The sequence below is a fragment of the Pongo abelii genome, chromosome 15 (genome assembly GCF_028885655.2).
Source record: "Pongo abelii isolate AG06213 chromosome 15, NHGRI_mPonAbe1-v2.0_pri, whole genome shotgun sequence".
NCBI classification, from domain to species: domain Eukaryota; kingdom Metazoa; phylum Chordata; class Mammalia; order Primates; family Hominidae; genus Pongo; species Pongo abelii.
In genome coordinates, this window is record NC_072000.2 from 94,640,327 (window position 1) to 94,661,421 (window position 21,095).

General features: G+C 46.7%; 1 protein-coding gene across 4 annotated transcripts in view; it reads right to left on the reverse strand.

The window, feature by feature from the left end:
• Positions 1-265: 265 nt before the first annotated feature.
• The window catches only part of NRDE2 (NRDE-2, necessary for RNA interference, domain containing), a 54,967-nt gene continuing 34,137 nt past the window's right edge, over positions 266-21,095 (reverse strand). For 2 of the 4 annotated variants that reach the window (XM_024231958.3, XM_054530402.2), the window contains exons 8-14: positions 20,942-21,062; positions 15,397-15,572; positions 12,921-13,307; positions 10,910-11,838; positions 9,078-9,216; positions 1,269-1,340; positions 266-669 (exon numbers count right to left, since the gene is read on the reverse strand). In XM_024231958.3, the coding sequence (XP_024087726.3) occupies positions 544-669; positions 1,269-1,340; positions 9,078-9,216; positions 10,910-11,838; positions 12,921-13,307; positions 15,397-15,572; positions 20,942-21,062 (1,950 nt within the window). In that variant the 3' untranslated portion in view covers positions 266-543. Of the gene's footprint in view, positions 670-1,268; positions 1,341-1,449; positions 1,685-9,077; positions 9,217-10,909; positions 11,839-12,920; positions 13,308-15,396; positions 15,573-20,941; positions 21,063-21,095 lie in introns of those variants that run through there. The other 2 variants (XR_008513162.2, XM_054530400.2) reach the window with 2 other exon arrangements.

Genomic DNA, 21,095 nt, shown 5'->3' on the forward strand with positions numbered 1-21,095 from the left:
GGAGGCATCGCCACCGGGGTAAGCTCAGGGAACTTTCCACACACTGCGTGCAGGCCAGAACACCAAGCTTAACTGCGGGTCTGAACACAAGAGCAAAATCTCCAGCTCACCAGCCTGGGGAAGACACCCTAGTGCTGAAAAACCACACCTTTATCTCAGAGAGGGCCTGGCAGGACCACCATGACACCAGCGGAGGTGACACATTCACCGTGCGGGGGCCGGTGCTGGCTGCGCACAGGGAGAGAATGAGCAAGGATGCTGCACGCCTCAATCATCGTCGGTTTAATGACCACTTGGTATGACTCTCTGGCTATGTACATATATACACATATTCACATATATAATATGTAAATAGCTTTTGTGTCATTTACACACCCAAAAAGCGTGCAAGATGTGAGAGGCTGGCAGCCCACATTATTACTATCGAGAAAGAACATTTCAAAAGCCGCGTTCTCCTAACACACACGTTCTCCACTCGTGCCTCCTAGCTCCGCAGGGCGGGCAACTTGACCTCGAAGCCACAGCCCGTTTCCCCGCTGCTCTCTAATCCTCCAGCAGCAGCTCCAGCTCCTCCAGTGGCAGGCGCACCCGGAGCTCCTTCTCAGTCATTAGGTCCAGGATCTCCTGCATCTCATCGGGGAAGTACTCCACGGCGTCCAGGTACAACACCTAGGGGCAGGCAGGAAGGCCACCCCACTCAGCCGCCACTTCCTGTCAGCCTGGAGGAGCTCAGGAAGCAAGGGCCAGGTTCCTGGTGACGCTGCCCTCCTGTCGCCCTCCACAGCCCCTGCTCCCCTTGGCTCAGACTTTCTTAACTCGGGCAGCACTGGGCATGTTCAGGAAGGACACTGAACTCGCAAAAGTGAGCAAACGCTAAGCGAGGCCTTCTCTTTTGAAAGGGGTCCAGGAATTGCTGGCCATCACCCTCAGTTTCACTTCTGAGTGTCACCTGACCTGGGCTCTCACAGCTGGGCTGGGACATGATCCCAACTCTTTCAGCATCTGGGCTGGACTCTGACCAAATGCTGGGAAACCAGCTACCCACAGCAACACTTCCATGAAGCACCAGCCCCAGGCAGGGCCAGGCTCTGACTCCACAGGGAACAGTTTCACCAGGAAAAGGCTCTGGATGTACCTTGGGACAGGGTATGGCATCCATGAGCCGAGCATCCCCAGTGCCGCGGGGCAGGCTGGGAAGACACTAGCTGGACGGAGACCTGGCGGGAAGTCTTCGGGAAGCTGAAGACGCCATGGCCTTTAACACTTACCTTTGCCCAAGGACAATTCTGAAGTGCTTTGTAGAATACACCTTTGCTTCTTTCTTTATTTCCTAAGGAAACCTGAGGTGAGGGGGAGAAAATACAAACATGATTAGTTGACACAGAGAGGCTAAGGCTACACAAACACCCCTGGATGACGGGCACAAGCCCTCAGCTGCAGTGAGCCCACCTGTGCAGAGGGCCTGGCACCATCACGGTGGCCGTGGGACAGGGGCAGGCGCCAGGGAGCACTCTCAGAAGCCACTGCTGTGTTGGGGTTGTTTCCTCCCATTGAAATGGCCCCGGAGTGTCAATCCTGAACACTACTGACTTTTTAAAGTCCCGGATCTCCTCCTTTGCTGTAGGCTGTCACGTCTGGGGGTTAGTAACAGTGCTTGAAACCAAGGAGTGTCGGTGAGATGAGGCTGAAGACATTATACAAATAGAGAAAATCTACAATACTTATCTTAGAAAACGTAGAGAAGACACTTGCTTTAATACTTGCCATTTTCTGAAAACTATCTTTTAGAGAAATGAGACGGCCAGGACTGTGATCACTGACCTTACAAAAGGTGCAAGTTCCATCGGCAATCTCAGTATCTGTGTGGATATTCAGCATGTGTTCTCTCTAGATATAAAACCCTCCGTCTCGACTCAGCCACACAGCCTCCTTCCCAGCCCAGTGTGGAAGGAGACCCAGCCTGGGACCTCCACTGACAACAGCCCCTCTCAAGCCCTCCAAGGAATCACAGCCCACACGGGCAGCTCCACAGGTAGCTGTGCAGCCAGGAGTGGGCACAGGCAGGGCTTGTGGAGCTGAAGTCTCTGTTTCCACCCACCCCGTCCTGCAAGCTCCCCTCCCTCAGAAGGTTCTAGGGGACGCCGGCCCTGACCAACCAAGCGGCCGGGGCACAGCATCCAGCCCGGGACCAGTGAGGGCTGCTGACTGGCTTCCCAGAAACCTGAACAGTGGCATCCAGGGACTCCAATCTCCAATTTACATCTCAGGAACTCCATCTACGAAGGATGGCCTCACTCCCTTTTCAATTTGTTTTGTTTTCATTTTTGTTTTTTTTTCACTGTCTGTGTTGCCCAGGCTGGCCTTGAACCTCTGGGCTCAAGCAGTCCTCCCACCTCAGTCTCCCAAGTAGCCAGGACTCCATGGCCGGTCCTTCTCAACTGTTAACTCCCACAGTCACAGGGAACGGAACTGTGATGATCCTGCTTCAGGCAAGGCCCAGTCTTTCCCCAGCCTCTGCGAGTGCCACGCACAGGGCCAGCTGTGAGGCTCGGAGGACTCCTGTGTGTCCTCCCTGGTGGGAGCCTCCAGTTCTGAGGCTGAGCCTCTGAATTTATAACCAAAGAGCCATTGAGCGCTGTCCTTCCCATCCTAACATACTTCAGCGTCCTTTCCTAAGATACTGACAAAATGTAAGCTTTTTTGTCCTTTTTGAAAGATAAAAGAAAAACTTTATGACTGTATTTTCTCAACCATGCACAGCTAATCCCGGAACCCAACAAATCCAGGCACACAGCTGGCTAGCCTCCATCAGCGCTGGAGACGCCCTCACTGTACGGAGGTATGGGAGGGCTCGACGCCAAGTGAAAGCTTAGTGGTGACCACGTGTGGCTTCCGTCCATGATTTCATATTCTGAGACGTGGCCTGCGTGTACCTTTGACCTCTGACTGGCACAGAGTCTCGAGGGTGGGAAGAGTTCATGGGCGCTATCTGGCTCTCCTGGTCCTCCTTTCTCACCTTCTGAACTGACAACTGAGACCCCTCATGAAATTCCTAAGTCAGGACTGAAACATAACAGAGAGGGCAACTCTTCTTTGCTGGAGTTCCCATGGTACTGTGTCTGCACCCTACGGGATTGTGTCCAGGTAAATGTCTCCTCAGGTGGACTGGGAGCATCTCAGGTAACCAACAGGGTCTTTGCTGGGAACCTAAGAAAACAGCTAATGGAGGAGCAGAACTGCCGTGATGGGTGCCTGAGTGTGTGTGTGATTCGGCTAAGGGCAGTCTCCCAGAGGGAAGCAGGAATGGAGACTTCACACAGAGGCCGCTTCCCTCACACGAAGCCCCAGGAACCAAATCTCATACCAACCATCTGAAGAACTCAGCCAACAAGATGCTGGCCGGGCACAGTGGCTCACACCTGTAATCCCAGCACTTTGGGAGGCTAAAGCAGGCAGATTGCTTGAGCTCAGTAGTTGAAGACCAGCCTGGGCAACATGGCAAAATGCTGTCTCTAAAAAATACAAAAATTAGCCCAGCACAGTGGTATGCACCTGTGGTCCCAGCTAAAGTGTGGGGATTGCTTGAGCTCAGGAGGTTGAGGCTGCAGTGAGCCGAGACTGCGCCACTGCATTCCAGCCTCCATGACAGAGCAAGACCCTGTCTCAAAAAAAACAAAAAATGCTTATGACTCAGACCTGAGCTGGGCCATAATAATCCTCCCCTGCATGACCACGGGGGAGGCGAGTGACAGTGGCGGGCAGCTGCCCATCAGCCGCATCACTAACGTCCCGAGTGTTTGAGTCCTCCGTGTAGAGAAGCTATTTGGTGCTTCGTAATCACTTGTTTTGGCATTTGTCTACCTTCTTAGCAGATGTGTCCACCTCCCCATGGGGGAAGCAACATCTCTAAAAAACGAGGAAGCTGAAGGTCTTAAGGCTTTTGCAAATTTTGATTCTCTTTTTTTATCTCCTTATAAACAAATCTGAACAGTTAGCTTATACAATTTTTTAAGTAATTTAACAAAACATAACCAACTTTGTCCAAAAAAAAAAGATGCATTTCTATAATGCTCCCTCCGTGTGCTCCTGAGAGAAGACTGACACTCTGCTGAGAGGTTTATCGGTTTATCTCTGATAGAACTCAGGGGGATTCTTTTCCCTCCCACCAGCTCTTGTAAATATGGCCTTTCAATACACACCGACTCCTGCCAGCTGTCAACAGGATGGAAGAAATTATACTAGAGGGTAAAAGAAAATCTAATGATTCACAATTCAGAAATGCCACTGTGCCCTTTTTATTTAAGACGTCTTTCATCAGTCCCCTGAAATCAGCTAACTGGCGTATATACTCATAGTTCCTTCTTTATTGTGTAGGTAGATGACCAAATTAAAGGATTTTAAGTATCTTGAAAAAACTGTAATTTTAGCTAAAACAACAAAACAATAAACAAGCCAGGCGCAGTGGCTCACGCCCATCATCTGAACACTTTGGGAGGCTGAGGTGAATGGACTGCTTGAGCCCAGGAGTTTGAGGCTAGCCTGGGCACCATGTGAGACCCCAACTTTACAAAAAATAAAAAAAACAGCCAGGCATGGTCGTGCATGCCGGTAGTCCCAGCTACTCAGGAGGCTGACGTGAGAGGACTGTATGAGCCCAGGAGGTTGAGGCTGCAGTGAGTCGTGATAGTGCCATTGCACTCCAGTAGCCTGGGCAACAGAGTAAGATCCTATCTCAAAAAAAAAAAGTTTGGCTGAGAGTGTTAATGTATATGCAAAACAGCACATTTGAAAGTCTCTCCTAAAAGCGAGGTTTTAACCTGCTAAATTCCAACATTAGTGGAAAATTTTAACTGCTGTTTGTCCAATTCCTTTCCCTCCATGGCCAAGAATAAGCTTTAATTCCTTCAAACTTTTTTTTTTGAGATGGAGTTTCACTCTTGTTGCCTAGGCTGGGGTGCGGTGCCGCGATCTCGGCTCACCACAACCTCCGCCTCCCGGGTTCAAGTGATTCTCCTGCCTCAGCCTCCTGAGTAGCTGGGATTACAGACATGTGCCACTACGCCCAGCTAATTTTGTATTTTTAGTAGAGATGGGGTTCCTCCATATTGGCCAGGCTGGTCTCGATCTCCCGAACTCCTTCAAACATTTTTACAGGGAAAAAAGTGCAAGCAAGCAAATAAGCTTGCGTGTATGTTGCAAGAGTATATGTATGTGCATATGTATAAGCATGCACGTATGTGCACATGTACACAAAAAGGCACAATCGCACAACCAACCTCACAGCCCTCCTCCAGGGAGCCTTAGCCTTCCCCCGGCCTGCAAGGCTCCCTTCTTCTGCCTCTTCAGGCACTTGCTACACCTTCACCTTGCATGCTGGCCCTAATGTAATTTTTCACTGTATTAACAAAGTGCTAGGAGCCTGCCCAGATGCCTCAGGAACTGCTAGGGGCAGTCTCTGCTCTAATGAGTCCTTAGTTCCAATACTACCTTTCCAAAAAGAGAGAAATTCTCTAAGGGGCCAGATCTTTTTTTCAAAGCCAATAAGCACTTTTTGTCTACAGCCCAACCAAACTAGGCTCATGGCAGATTCTTAGTAAAAATATTGTACATTTGCACCTTACCTTGCCTCTAATAGACTGGGTAAGTTAAACTGGCAAATGTGCAAGCTCCACCATTTTAAATGTAAAGATGGGTGGAATCTTTATGCTGGGAATATCAGGGAGCATCTGCTCTGCTCCCTCAGCTGAGCAGCCTGATGACAGGAGTGGAGGTTTCATTAAAACCCTGGGCTCCTGACTCTGCTGCCTCAAACTGTTGTCTCTACTAACAGCAGCATCCTGCCTGCAAGTTTCCAGCTCACACACAAGTCAAACCATAAGATCAGAGCTTCTGGGTCTGAAGAATAAATGTTAAGAGAAATGCACAAACTTTTGCGTTCTTTTTTTTTTTTTTTTGAGACGGAGTCTCGCTCTGTCGCCCAGGCTGGAGTGCAGTGGCGCAATCTTGGCTCACTGCAGCCTCCGCCTCCCAGGTTCAAGCGATTTTCCTGCCTCAGCCTCCCAAGTAGCTGGGACTACAGGTGCCCGCCACCACGCCCGGCTAATTTTTTGTATTTTTAGTAGAGACGGGGTTTCACCGTGTTAGCCAGGATGGTCTCAATCTCCTGACCTCGTGATTGCCCACCTCGGCCTCCCAAAAGTGCTGGGATTACAGGTGTGAGCCACCACACCCAGACTTGGTAATTCATTTTTGATGCCAACTTCTGCCCCCAAAACTGTGCCCATTATTCCTGAGTGTGCCCATGAGCAGCTGTCCTGAGGTCACGGGTCCTGCCCAGCCCCTCAGGCCTTCAGTGCCTGGCTCCTTCCAGAGGTCAGAGAGACACACCCGATGAATTCTGGAATCAAAGACAGGAATGAGTGGGGGCCCAACAGATACAGATACTCGCTCTGTATCTCTTTACACTCCAGTTTTGTCATATGTAACATGATCAAGTTTTGAGAATTTATCCTATGGAAATCTTCAGATATATACATAAGATTTATGAGTAAGGAAGGTCATTTTGGTTTTTTTTTGTTTTTTGTTTTTTGTTTTTTTTTTGAGACAGGGTCTCACTCTGTCACCCAGGCAGGAGTGCAGTGGTATGATCTCAGCTCACTGCAACCTCCGCCTGCAGCTCACTGCAACCTCCGCCTGCAGCTCACTGCAACCTCCCTGGTTCAAGCGATTCTCTTGCCTGAGCCTCCCAAGTAGCTACGATTACAGATGCCTGCCACCACATCCAGCTAAGTTTTTTTTGTATTTTTAGTAGTGACGGGGTTTTGCCATGTCAGCCAGGCTGGTCTCGAACTCCTGACCTCAGGTTATCCGGCTGCCTCAGCCTCCCAAAGTGCTGGGATCACAGGCATGAGCAGCCTCCCAAAGTGCTGGGATCACAGGCATGAGCAGCCTCCCAAAGTGCTGGGATCACAGGCATGAGCAGCCTCCCAAAGTGCTGGGATCGCAGGCATGAGCAGCCTCCCAAAGTGCTGGGATCGCAGGCATGAGCAGCCTCCCAAAGTGCTGGGATCACAGGCATGAGCCACCACGCCTGGCCAGGAAGATCACTTTTGATTTCCGAAACGTACGATATTCATTGAAGACCCTTTGGATACGACTGAGTATCCCTGAACTAAAGCAAGAGGCCTAGAAGACTGTGTTTCTAAAAAAAACGTGCAACTTGGCAACAGATGTGTTACAGTAAACAAGGCCCAGCCCAATGCCAGGCCTTTAACCCAAGGCTGAGCCAATTCACAGATTCTATTAAGCCAAAGAGCCACCTTTCAGCTTGTACATTCACATTCACAAAATTAAATGGTGTCTCACCATATTTAATCTCTATGGTACTTTTACATGAACACAAAGCTGCTTTAGAAATGTCGATTTTAGGCTGGGCATGGTGGCTTACACCTGTAATCCCAGCACTTTCAGAGGATGAGACAGGCGGATCACTTGAGGTCAGGATTTCAAGACCAGTCTGGTCAACATGGCAAAATCCCATCTCTACTAAAAATGCAAAAATTAGCTGGACTCACGCCTGTAATCCTAGCTACTCAGGAGGCTGAGGCAGGAGAATCACTTGAACCTGGGAGGCAGAGGTTGCAGTGAGCTGCGATCCCACTACTGCACTCCAGCCTGGGCAACAGAATAAGACCTTGTCTTAAAAAAAAAAAAAAGAAATAATAGATTTTTTTTTTTTTTTTGGAGACAGAGTCTCACTCTGTTGTTCAGGCTGGAGTACAGCGGCATGACCTTGGCTCACTGCAGCCTCTGCCTCCCAGGCTCCAGCAATTCTCCTGCCCCAGCCTCCCAGGTGGCTGGGATTACAGGCGCATACCACCACACCAAGCTAATTTTTGTATTTTCAGTAGAGACGGGGTTTTGCCATGATGTCCAGGCTGGCCTCGAACTCCTGACCTCAGGTGATCCATCTGCCTTGGCCTCCCAAAGTGCTGGGATTACAGGCATGAGCCACCGTGTCCAGCCAGAAATGTTGATTTTTAAAATTACATCCTAGATTACATTTTTTTTTTAAGAGACAAGGTCTCATTTTGTCACCCAGGCCAGAGTGCAGTGGTGTGATCATAGCTCGCTGCCACCTCAAACTCCTGGGCTCAAGGAATCCTCCTGCCTCAACCTCTGGTGTAGCTGGGACCAAAGGCTCACACCACCATGCCCAGCTAACTTTTTAATTTTTTTGTAGAGATGGGGTATCACCATCTTGCTTAGGCTAGTCTTGAACTCCTGGGCTCAAGCAATTTTCCTGCCTTGGCCTCCGAAAGTGCTGGGACTACAGGCCTGAACCACTGCACCCAGCCTGAACCTTTTTTTTTTAATAACAAAACAAGGCCGGGCACGGTGGCTCACGCCTGTAATCCCAGCACTTTGGGAGGCCGAGGCAGGTGGCTCACGAGGTCAGGAGTTCAAGACCAGCCTGGCCAAGATGGTGAAACCCCATCTCAACTAAAAATACAAAAAATTAGCCGGGCATGGTGGCAGGTGCCTGTAATCCCAGCTACCTGGGAGGCTGAGGCAGAGAATTGCTTGAACCCAGGAGGCGGAGATTGCAGTGAGCCGAGACCGTGCCATTGCACTCCAGCCTGGGCAACAGAGTGAGACTCCGTCTCAGAAAAAAAAAAAAAAAATCAGGACCTAGAAATTCTTATGAGCAGAATGGCAAAGAATATAGGTCTCTTTCAAAGGAAAGCTCTTAGACCTTTTGCAAGTTGCCGACTTAAGTCAACTCAGAGAAACCCACATTAAATCCTATTGCACTGAATAGCCCAGTAACTACTCTTCAACTTCGTTCTACCAAATATTTTGAGGAGATGGACCACTTGCAACCTCTTCCCAAGTCCTGAGAAATCTGACATTATTCCATCAGAATTTCTTAGAGATTCACCAATGCCAAGAAGATGAGAGTGAAATATGGCCTCCCAGCTCTCCTGGGCAGGGGCTACTGGACACCCATACTTTCTCATTTACGAAGGAAAAGGTAGAGATCTGCATGAACACAAAACATCTCAATATTTTCTTACCAGAAAATTCAAATACATCCTCCACAGCAAGGGGCACTGGCTGCCACTGTCGCTGCGCATGGCATTTTCAAACAGGGCTTGGATCCGATGCATTAAGCCGGTCTCAGGAATTGTGGCGTGGATCTCTCTACCGTCTAACCTGCAAGGCAAAGGCTCACATGACTCTGACACAAGCTCTCTCATCCTACATCCCAGGAGGAAGAGATGCCTTAGTGATGACAAGTGTCAGCAACAACCAGATCAGAGAGAGTCAGGGGAGAGCTGTCCCTCAGGCGTAGGGCACTGTGCACGGGGCTTCTCCAAGGCCAGGAGAAGGCACAGGCCAGAGTTCTGTGGTTTCCACACCACACCGGATCTGTCTTGAAGTCACACAAAAACCCACTCGCCTCTGTTTGCTAAAGAAAACTACCCTTTGCTGGGCGCGATGGCTCATGCCTGTAATCCCAGCACTTCGGGAGGCCGAGGTGGGTAGATCACAAGGTCAGGAGTTCGAGACCAGCCTGGCCAATATGGTGAAACCTTGTCTCTACTAAAAATACAAAAATTAGCTGGTGCCTGTAGTCCCAGCTACTCGGGAGGCTGAGGCAGGAGAATTGCTTGAACCCGGGAGGCAGAGGTTGCAGTGAGCTGAGATCATGCCACTGCATTCCAGCCTGGGCAAGAGTGAGACTCCGTCTCAGAAAAAAAAAAAAGAAAGAAAGCTACCCTTTAATCAGCAGAATGCAAATTCTGCTTTACAGGAAGAAAAGACCTTTTGATTTATAATAGAGAAAGCAAGGCTCACATGGAGTGAACAAAATCCCAATGGAAGAAATAAAAAAACAAGTGAAATATTATTCAAAGACAATTTTGGCTTATAAGGTCAGAGTGAAGCAACGGCAAAGATTCTGGGAAAACAATGATGCCTAAGCTAATGTGTCCCCCAGATTAACATTTAACCTTTAGAGAGAAAATACTGCATCAGGCCGGACGCTGTGGCTCCCTCCTATAATCCCAGCACTTTGGAAGGCTGAGATGGGAGGATCGCTTAAGCTCAGGAGATGGAGACCAGTCTGGGCAATATGGCAAAACCCCGTCTCTACAAAATAAAAAAATTAGCCAGGCGTGGTGGTGCCTGTAGTCCCAGCTACCGGGGAGACTGAGGTGGGAGAATCACTTGAGCCCAGGAGGTCAAGGCTGCAGTGAGCTGAGACTGCACCACTGCACTCCAGCCTGAGCGACAGAGTGAGAACCTGTCTCAAAAAATAAAAAGAAAAGAAAATATCGTATCAAAGATGGAATTTAAACATGACACTTCTGTCACTAGGAATGCTGACAGATGCTCCCAGTCACTACACACTTTGTGCCAAGCACTTACCTCACTGACCCCTCAGAGAGACCCTATGAAGTAGGTTCTTCATTCCCATCTGACAAAGAGGGAACTATGAGAGGGGAAGTTGCCTGCTCGAGTTCACCCAGCCGAGAAGAGCTGGCACTGGAATCCAGAGAGCTGCCACCTGGCCCCTGTGCTCTTAGCCATCAGGCTTTCGTGACGGCTTCTCAGCATTCCCATGATCTGACGGCCACCACCCATGCACACAGAAGCAACATTCACACTCCCCAGAAGCACACCCAGGCGACAGCCACCAACCCCTCTCCTGAGAGGTGCCACTACTTTGTGTCTTGCTCGCCTTTCAATCCGTTATTCTATGACACCTACAGCCCCACGGCAGGTGTTCTGGGCACCGTGCCGTGTTCATCCCTGTATTCCTGAGACCCAGCAAGGTCGGGGGAACACAGCAAGCATTCCATAAACATTTGCGGGGCACACGAACAGGACGGTCTGGAATTACCTCTGGACGGTTTCCACCAGTCTCTTCCTCAGTTTCTCAGCTTCAATTGCAAACAACCAAGGCTCCAAGGGTTTGGCAGACCTGGTGATTGTGTCAAAAAATCTCCTGGTCTTGCTGGCACTGTGGGACTTATTCTGAATCTGTACATAGGACCTCCAAAGAACCTGGTTGCCTGGATACAACTTTAAAGCCTGTGAGAGTGCCTCTCGCAGAGGGGCCAGCGGGTAAACACTCACTTTCATGTGGAATCTCAGCAGGCTCGTGTGCATCAGTGTGATGGCTTCGAGAACACTGGTCCAACTCTGGGAGCTGGCACTGTCCCCCTCGCCAGAGCCTTCTGGGAAAACAGAACTGTTCAGTTTTGCAAACACCTGTTCGTATATCCGCACAGCAGCATCAATCCCTATGGTCAAATACTGGAAGAGCATGAAGCATTTAGCCAGGCTAATTAGGCGGCTACAGGAATCAGTGGGAGCTGGATCAGAGACACAGCTGTCACCCAAACAGTCCTGCAGCGCGTGCTCATAAGCCTTTCGCGCTTTCAAAATGCGAACAGCCGACACCTGTCCAGCGTAGGGCCCATAGGGGCTGCTCTCAGTCAGCTTGGTTAATATGTGAACAGCTCGGGCTGTGGCGGCCCCTCTCACTTCTGGCGACAGCTCCACCTCCAGCTCAGCATAGAGCAGACTGAGCTCACAGAGGTCAGAGTCTTTCAGTTCTCTGCTTCCTGCCATGCCGAGTGCTGTGTCAAAAACTTTTCTAGCATCCTCTGTGTTGCCAAGCAACCACTCCAGATGTGCATACTGCTTCCACAGGCAAAAGTTGTTGCAGTTTTCTGGCTCCTTAAGGAGATTCTTGGCTAGTTTTTTGCAGTTCTTCCCTTGTGACTTTAATCTCTTCTTGTTTTTAGGGTGCAGGCACCAAATGACCTACAGGGAAAAAGAGAAGAATGACTTCAGGTGCTCTGTAATTAAGGCATCCTCTGCTGCCAACTGTAGAAAGCACTGACAGGAAAAAAGGTGTCTAAACTTCCTCCCTTTATCACGGGTCTGGTAAACACTGAGGCTCTGTGAGCTGGAAAAGAAATGAGGATTTTTACCAGGGCCACAAGTTCCCCCAAATTTACAATCCAGGGTTCCAGCTGAAATCTCTATAAACAAGGCTGATACCTACAAATGTTCTTCTCCAAAGAGATGTGGCCACAACATTTTAACACACTATTTCAATACAACCTGGTGTGTGTAATCTGTAGTTGAAGCTTCAGAACTTGGGTGCTAAGAGAGCCAGTACTAACTGTGGCCAGCAGAGGACAGAACAGCCAATCCAGACTCATTTCTAGCAGAAAGCGGAGGGTAAGTATTATAAGTAGCTTATCTATTATTTATTTTTGAGATGGAGTCTCACTCTGTCACCCACGCTGGAGTGCAATGGTGTGATCTCAGTTCACAGCAACCTCCGCCTCCCATGTTCAAGCGATTCTCCTGCCTCAGCCTCCTGGGCAGCTGGGATTACAGGCACATGCCACAACGCCCAGCTAATTTTTGCATTTTTAGTAGAGACAAGGTTTTGCCATGTTGGCCAGGCTGGTCTCGAACTCCTGACCTCAGGTGATCCGCCCGCCTCGGCCTCCCAAATGCTGGGATTACAGGCGTGAGCCACGGCACCTGACGCTGATCTATTTTAATAAGCCCCTGAATGCTCTGACGCTGCTCTAAAACTATTCTGAGCACTCATTGTTCATATAAGAACGGGGACCTGGTAGTGCAAGATAATACAATAAACAGCTCGAGAGTCTGTTTATAATACAATAAACCTGACTCGTTCCTGTCTTACTCCTCTTCACTGCAGCCCCTCAGAAGGGCAAACATACACAAGGTGCCTTCAGGGTCACTGGAGGAGGAGGTGCTGGGGCATAGTTCCAGGGAGAGCACTCGGAGGCTTACAATCCCGTTTATAAACACTGACATGAAATGAAAAGTCCCCAAACACGGGAGGACGAGTCTGGAATTACCTTTGCAATCTCATACTGTAACCAGGAGAAGCAGAGCTGGGACTTCTCTTTGCCTGAAAACAAAGGCATGACAAGGTGGAAGACATTGCGGATGAACTCCTCGCCCTCTCGGTTCTGACCCCTGGTCCAGCGAGGACAGCCTAACCTATCCATGCGGCCAACACAGCTAGCCCCAGAAAATGAAGGGTTGAAAAAAGTCAAGGGCTTTTCATCATAAAGTCCATTATCAAAGATGCTGTTCTCATCCATGGCCAGATAAAGACAGGAGGCTGGAGGAGTAAAGCCAGAAGGCACACCCAAGAACTGCAGGAAGGCCTCCACCAGCTGGAACTGAAGATCGTGGCTGCAAAGTCTGATCAAAGACTGCCCAATATCATCAAACAACACCTGCAACAAAGACAAAACAAAGCGACCCATGTAACGAAACAAAACCTGCACAGTTGTCACAATTCTCTTTATATGCAGGTACTAATGGTTCAACATTATTCAAATTAAATCAATTTTAAACAGACAGGAGCTAAGCTCTCTGTTAGCACAAGCCAGAGACCTCGCAAGGCAACCTGGACAGCTGGAGAATAACTGTTAGGCAGCCCTGTGGTGCCATTAACATTTCAACACATGGGAAAGCCTGAGAAGGAGAGAAGGCACGAACAGGTTTAAGCCAGAAGCTTTCAAAGTATCCTGATGGATTTGTAGAAAATCTAGAAACATGTTCACTTCTGAAAGCATACATAATTGCTTTTGTACTTTGATAACGCATGATGGCGAAAAATTTGTATTGTAAGATGGAAGATAAGAACTTTACTATTTGTGGTTTCCTTGTACAAAATTGCTCCAAGATATGAAAACTATGCTCAAAACTAGATAAACAGACAAAACTAGATAAACAGACTGAAGGTAAGAAGGAACCTACAGGAGCAATGGAGCATGTTAAAAGCAATTATAAGAGCCAAATACTAACTGTAAATGTCTATAGCTGAGTTCATGTAATAATTTAAAAACATAAGGCCAAGGAGGCCACCCTTTGTGTCCTGGTGCTGCTTATCTGATTGGTCTTTGCAGCTCTCAGCAAAGAGGAAATCATAACATAAGCACAATAAACTAGAGTATGTGGGACTCAATCAAAACCATCAATTAATCAGAAAGCTGCTTCTTTACGTTAAAAATAAATCAGAAAGCTTTTCTCCCCCAGGCTTTGATTACAGAAAAAGCTAAGTGGCAAGAAATTGCTTGCAGCAGCAGTCTGCTCCAGAAATCTGCTTCCAGGAGACTGCTGGGACTCTAAGCCTTGAGAAATGACTTCCAGAAGGGTGGCTATGAACTCTACAGAATCCTCAGATACCAAAGAAAGATTCCACTCTTCTGCAGACATTCAGCTTCAGCGAAGCAAGAGGCCTCCTGGGTAGTCCCCTCTCCAAGACTTCCAGTGAGTTGAGGCTTCCCTAGAGGCTGGCCCCTTCTTCCTCCAGAGATCACCTCTGTCTCTATCCCCACTTCTCTGTGTCCTCACTCCAGTCTGGCCACCCCATTCCCCACTCCTCAAACGCTCCTGGCACTCTGGGGCCTTCACTTGTGCTGATCCCTCTGCCCAGAGCAGATGTTCCATCATCAAACAAATATTCCTTCAACATCCAAGAGGATTCACTGAGTGCTCACCACAGGACAAATGCTGTTCTAGGCATTGACGTCAGAGCACTAAACAAAAGGGATAAACTCCTTGCCTTCAGGGCACCTCGTTTGTAGAAAAGGTCACAGAGCTCCAAGACACAGAGTTGGTATCTTGTGAAACTGGATCAATTCTAGGTATCAACACAGCATTTCTTGATTTTCATTTAAAACCTCCAGAGCTGCTGGCCACTAAACACAGGGCAGCATGTAACAAGTCACATGGTAACAGTAAATGAGATAACACAGGTGAACTGCCTGGCACGCCACAGGTATTCAATAAACATTAATTTCTTCTTCCGCAAGACACACTGATGCCAACTGTCCAACATGGACCTTACGGCCAGTCCCTCCTTGTCTTCTAGAGTCCAGTCTATCTGCTACAGCTTCACGGACCCAAGAGTGGGGTGGGGAAAGTGGACACAAGGAAAGAATCTAGAACAGTGATTCTGAGTTTTTTGAATAATCTGTATGTATCCCACAGGGCTCCACATGAAAAATTAACCGAATGACCTGGAAGACAATCTCCAGAGGGGTGACCACAAGGGCCCACCCACCTACTAGGGGACAGGAGCTCTCTGGTCAACCACCTATATGCTCCCCCATCACCAGCAGCCAAGGAAATTCTACACTGATATCCAGCAGGAAGGAAGTTTCCACAGATGAGAACAGGAGCAGGTTAGCATCTCCTAAGCTAGCCAACTGCTAAGAGAGCTCCAGCGGCCTCCTTTCAGATAACCAAAGCGCATGGGAATGGAAAGCAGGCAGGGACCCCCTGGACAGCTTCCTGCCTGGGGCGGAGGATACATGCCTGTCTCTCGGGATCCTCACAGTCTTCCTCGGTTTGCTTCTTGGTCTTTTCAGGACGCCAGGGCTGCCAGTGCCTCTGGTCACGGGAACGCTCAGCAGCAAGCCAGATCTGCCACCTGGGCAGAGTCTTATCTTTTATTTCCTGGTCATCCTCTTCTGGTTCATCGTCATCCTCATCTAGACAAGAATGAGATTTCTTCACCTCATCAGCAAATAAAACCACCATCGCCACTCAATCAGCTTCCTATGTCAGGGACTGTTGGGCACCCGCAATGCCAAGATGTGTAAGAGCCATGCCAGCCTCCCAGGATACTCTGTGGCATTTAGGTCTTGTAATCAGTCAAGTCCTCAGGAAGCAAAGGAAGACAAGGTGATAAAATCAAATTATTTTTAATAGTATAGTGATTAAAATGGAAATGACACATACTCTAGAACAGTACTGTCCAACAGAACTCGCTGTGATGATGAAAATGCCCTACATACCTGCATTAACAGGGTAGCCACATGTGACTCACTGGGCACTTGAGAGGTAGCTAGTAAAGGAAATGAATTCCTTTTTTTTTTTCTGAGATGGAGTCTCGCTCTTGTCGCCCAGGCTGGAGTACAGTGGCACAATCTCGGCACACTGCAACCTCTGCCTCCCAGGTTCAAGCAATACTCCTACCTCAGCCTCCTGAGTAGCTGGGATTACAGGTATGTACCACTATGCCTGGCTAATTTTTTGTATTTAGTAGAGATGGGGTTTCACCATGTTGGTCAGGCTGGTTTCGAACTCCTGATCTCAGGTGATCCACCTGCCTTGGCCTCCCAAAGTGCTGGGATTACAGGCGTGAGTCACCACACCTGGCCTGAATTCTTAATTTTATTTAATTTTAAATAGCCACATGTGGCTAGAGGTTACTGTATTGGACAACACAGTTTTAGAATGCTAAATGACATTTAATGATGGCACTAGTTTACATTTTCTGAAGTCATCTGAACTTTTAGCCAGGGACCGTATAATTAATTACGGCCTATGCTCACTAGAACTCGCCTTTAAAAAAGCCAAATCAGGATATCCAATAATTTATTTCACTTTGTTTCCTAACTCTGAACGTGTAGAAGGGAAGAGGAGGAAAGCCAGAGTTATCTGTAAAGTTCAAGGTTAAAAAATAAAGTGTATAAAATGGTACAGCCACACAGGAAATCATTTTGGCAGTTTCTCACCAAACTAAACATGCACTTAGCATAACTGCACTCCTGGGCACTGATCCCAGATAAATTAAAACCTACGTTTACACAAAAACCTATATGCTAATGCTCAGAAGCAGCTTCATGCATAATCGCCAACACCTGGAAACAATCCAAACATCCTTCGTAGGTTGAACAGTTAAGCTGTGGTCCATTTACACAATGGAATACTACTCAGCAATCAACATGAACAAACCATTGATATATGCAACAATTTGTATGTATCTCAGGGAAACTACGCTAAGTTAAAAAAGCCAATCTCAAAAAGTTACACAAAACACAACTGTTCCCAGGGATGTGGACAAATCGAACCCCGGTGCCCTGCTGGTGGGGATGTAAAATGGTGCAGCTGCCGTCTGATGTATGGAAAACAGCATGGCATACTAGACACAGGATTACCGTATGAGGCGATTCCACTGCTGAATATCTACCCAGGAGAACTGAAAGCAGAGACTCAAACAGATATTGTACACCCAAGTTCATAGCAGCATTATTCACAATGGCCCAGAGGTGGAAGCAACCAAAGTGTGCATTGACAAATGGATGGCTAAACAAAATGTGGTATATACACATAGTGGAGAAGTGTTCGGCTTTAAAAAGGAAGGAAATCCTGGCGCGACATGGATGAACTCTGACGACACTATGCTAAGTGGAATCAGCCACTCACAGGAGGTCAACTATTGTATGATTCCACATCCACCAGGTTCCTAAAGTAGTCACATTCATAGAGACAGAAAGTAGAATGACTGCTGGGGCCTGGGGGGAGGGAGAAATGAGGAATTTGTCTTTAATGGGTACAGAATTGGGGAAAATGAAAAAGTTGCGGAGGTCGATAGAGGTGATGGCTGCATGGCAGTGTGAATGTACTTAATGTCACTCAACTGTATACTTAAAAATGATCAATTTTATATATATTTTACAACTAAACAAATTTTGTTAATGTTATATACCTTATGATTCCATTTATATAACCTTCATGAGACAACAGGAAAACAGAACAGATTAGTGGTTTCCATGAGTTAGGAGGGGGAAGGGGCAGATGTGGCTAAGAAAGGATAGCACGAGGGAGCCTTGCAGTGATGAAACAGTCTGTATCTTGATTGTGGTAGTGATTACACAAAGCTACACACGCGATAGAAACTGCCTAGTACCACAGAAACACACACACCAATGAGTGCATGTAAAATGGTGAAATGTGAATAAACTCTGCAGACTGTACCAATGTCAGTTCCCTGGTTCTGACATTGTACTGTGGTACTACCACTGGAAGGAACTGGATGAAGGGTGCACAAAACCTCTTGGTACATTTTTTCTACTTCTTGTGACTCTATACTATTTCAAAATAAAATATTTTTAAAAACTTAAACACATAATGTGCACATATAATAATAATATATTGTATATATTAGCATTATAGTATATATTAGCATAATGTATATATTAGCATTCTATTATTCCACCAATAGTCTGCCTAAATGCTCTTCTGAGTTTCTCAAAGAAGAAAACTAAATGTATTTATCACCTTCTTCTAAAGATCTATGTTTAAAGTAACCCTTTAATCACTCTGAAAAACTCTTGTAAGAGAAATTACCTTTGTGAGTCATACACCAGACTTAGATACCTGAATTTACTACATTAAGGACACAAAAGATTACAGAGCTTTGGACAGACATTCATGTAAAACAACTACATACTAACAGAAAGTGAGGTCAAGAGAGAAGAAACACGCTATGATAAATGCTTGACTGCACGATGAAATCAACTACCCTCTCAACGCTAACCTTTCAGGATAAATAAGAGAAGTTAAAAATAAAATAAAAACAAAAACTGTTATCAATTAGGTTTGCTGGAATCAAGAAAATTTTCAGCCTTTCTTTTGACCCTCCTAGTTTTTTGGAGGACTTCCATTAAATTCATTAGAAAGAAATTCATAAATTCAGCAAAAGTTTCTCCATAATGGAAATGTGTGAGAAGCTTGCAGAGAATGTAAGTACCAACACAAGTCTCTAACTTGATGCTAAAAGTCAAGGTTTTGATATTAATTTGCATTCCCTTTTGGAGAAAACTAACTTTACACCTGATTTTAAGTGACCATTAGATATCTGGAAACTTATCAGAAGTAAAATTAGTCTGTGGACACTGCTATGAAAACTTTATTGTCACAGAAATGCAGAACACAGCAAACTGTGTGACAGATACTATGCACTGTAATGGGCTCGCTCTCTAACAAAAACCAAACAAAACCAAAAAAACTAAGCCTAAAAACACAGACCCATGCTAAGTCAGTCACTCAGAGAGGAGAGTTACTAATCAGACTTCCATTTTTTTGGCCCTTGCTTATGCGGTTTTGCAGACTCAGTGGCTGCAATACCTACTTCCGTTTCATGCAGGCTGTTTTTCTTCATACGTAAAACCAGTGGTCAGCCTGATGAATAGTTCTCATTCTTTTTGGAAAAGAACACTCCAGGGAAATCTAAACAGCTGAGACTCTGACAGCCCCAAGTGAGGCATGATCACTGCCTGACAGCACTGCCCAGAGGAGAGTTACCCCAAAACACCTGAAGGGCCCCGCTCGCTTCTTAGTGGTACTAGAGATGCTCCCTGGCCCGGAGCTCTGAACTGTCTTGCAAGACAATACCTAATCCAAAGTTTTCATGGTGCAAATGAATAAACAAAGAAAGGTTACACCTGTGAGAAGAAGCTCACTGAGCCTAGGCAAGGAGTCAGTCTCCTGAGTCCTTGTCCATCACTCTTTCCCTATAGAACTTTCAATGAAATCGTCTGCCTGGCAGATCTCTCTCTATGCTGGAACTGCCTTTCGGGGAGTAAAGCAGTTCCTGAATATCTAAGACTTGTTCTGTCCAATACGTCACCATTAATATGTGGCTATCAAGCACTTGAAAAGTAGCTAGTCTGGGCTGGGTGCGGTGGCTCACATTGGAAATCCCAGCACTTTGGGAGGCAGAGGTGGGGGGATTACTTGAGGTCAGGGGTTCGAGACCAGCCTGGACCAACACAGTGAAACCTTGTCTCTACTAAAAATACAAAATTAGGTGGGTGTGGTGGTGCATACCTGTAATCCCAGCTACTTGGGAGGCTGAGGCACAAGAATCCCTTGAACCCGGAAGGCGGAGGTTGCAGTGAGCCAAGATTGAGCCACTACACTCCAGCCTGGGTGACAGACCAAGACTCTGTCTCAAAAAAAAAAAAAAAAAAAAAAAAGAAAAGTAGCTAGTCTGAACTGAGATTTGCTAAAAGTGTAAAATACACACCAGATTTCAAAGAGTACTAAAAAAAGAATGCAAAATACCTAGTTAATAATTTTTTTTCTTTTTAAAGCACGCAATTGGCATCTGAATCTCTGGTTAATAATTTTAAAATATTGATTACATACTGAAATGTTTCGATATACTAGGTTAAATAAAACACACTATCAAAATTAACATCATCTGTTCCTTTTTACTTTTTTAATGTGGCCACTAGAAAATTTGAAAGTACACAAAAGGCTCACATTATATTTCTATTGGGCAGCTCTGTGTTAAAGTATAAATCTGGAAAGTATTTGGGGGTCACTTAGAGTGACAGTTAGGTAAATGCTAGGTAATAATTACTTTATAATAGTCCTAAAAAGGTATTTTTCAAAGTATCTGTTGGTCTGTACATTGACAGGATAACAAAAAGACTGTCTGAAATACACACTAAAAAAGAATGGGGTCGGGCGTGGTGGCTCACACCTGTAATCCCAGCACTTTGGGAGGCCGAGGCAGGCAGATCACTGGAGGTCAGGTGTTTCAGACCAGAGAGACCAGCCTGGCCAACATGGCGACCCTATCTCTACCAAAAATACAAACATTAGCTGGGCGTGGTGGCAGAAGCCTGTAATCCCAGCTACTCAGGAGTCTGACACATGAGAATTGCTTGAACCCAGGAGGCAGAGGTTGCAGTGAGCCGAGATCATGCCACTGTACTCCAGCCTGGGTGACAGAGCGAGATTCTGTCTCAAAAAAAAAAAGAATGGGGATTGGGGCAGTTATTAACAAGATGCCTTCTTCAGTTGCAACCTATAAAAGGAAAAAGGGAAATTACAGAAACTTTCAAATCCTCAAAGCATTATGTACTGAAGGAATAAGTCGACTGCTTTAAAACTTCTAAGGGGAACCCATGACATCTACTTAACATTTTTGACATTTTGATGTTTGTGCAATATTCTGAAGCTACTGATAAATAGCTTAAGCAGATAAACAAATAATCATGAGGATGTAAAAACAAATTCCAGAAGAAACAGATGTACGCATCTTCACTGAGCGGTGACTTACCTGGGTTGATGACCACCCAGCCACCTCGTTCCTGCTGGTGCATCCACGCCTTCCAGCCTCGGGCTCCCTTCTCCCCAGCCCGGGGCTCTCCACTGTCCCAAAAGGGCTCAAAGAATTCCACCTGTTCAGATTTTAGAACGGACATTAGACCTCA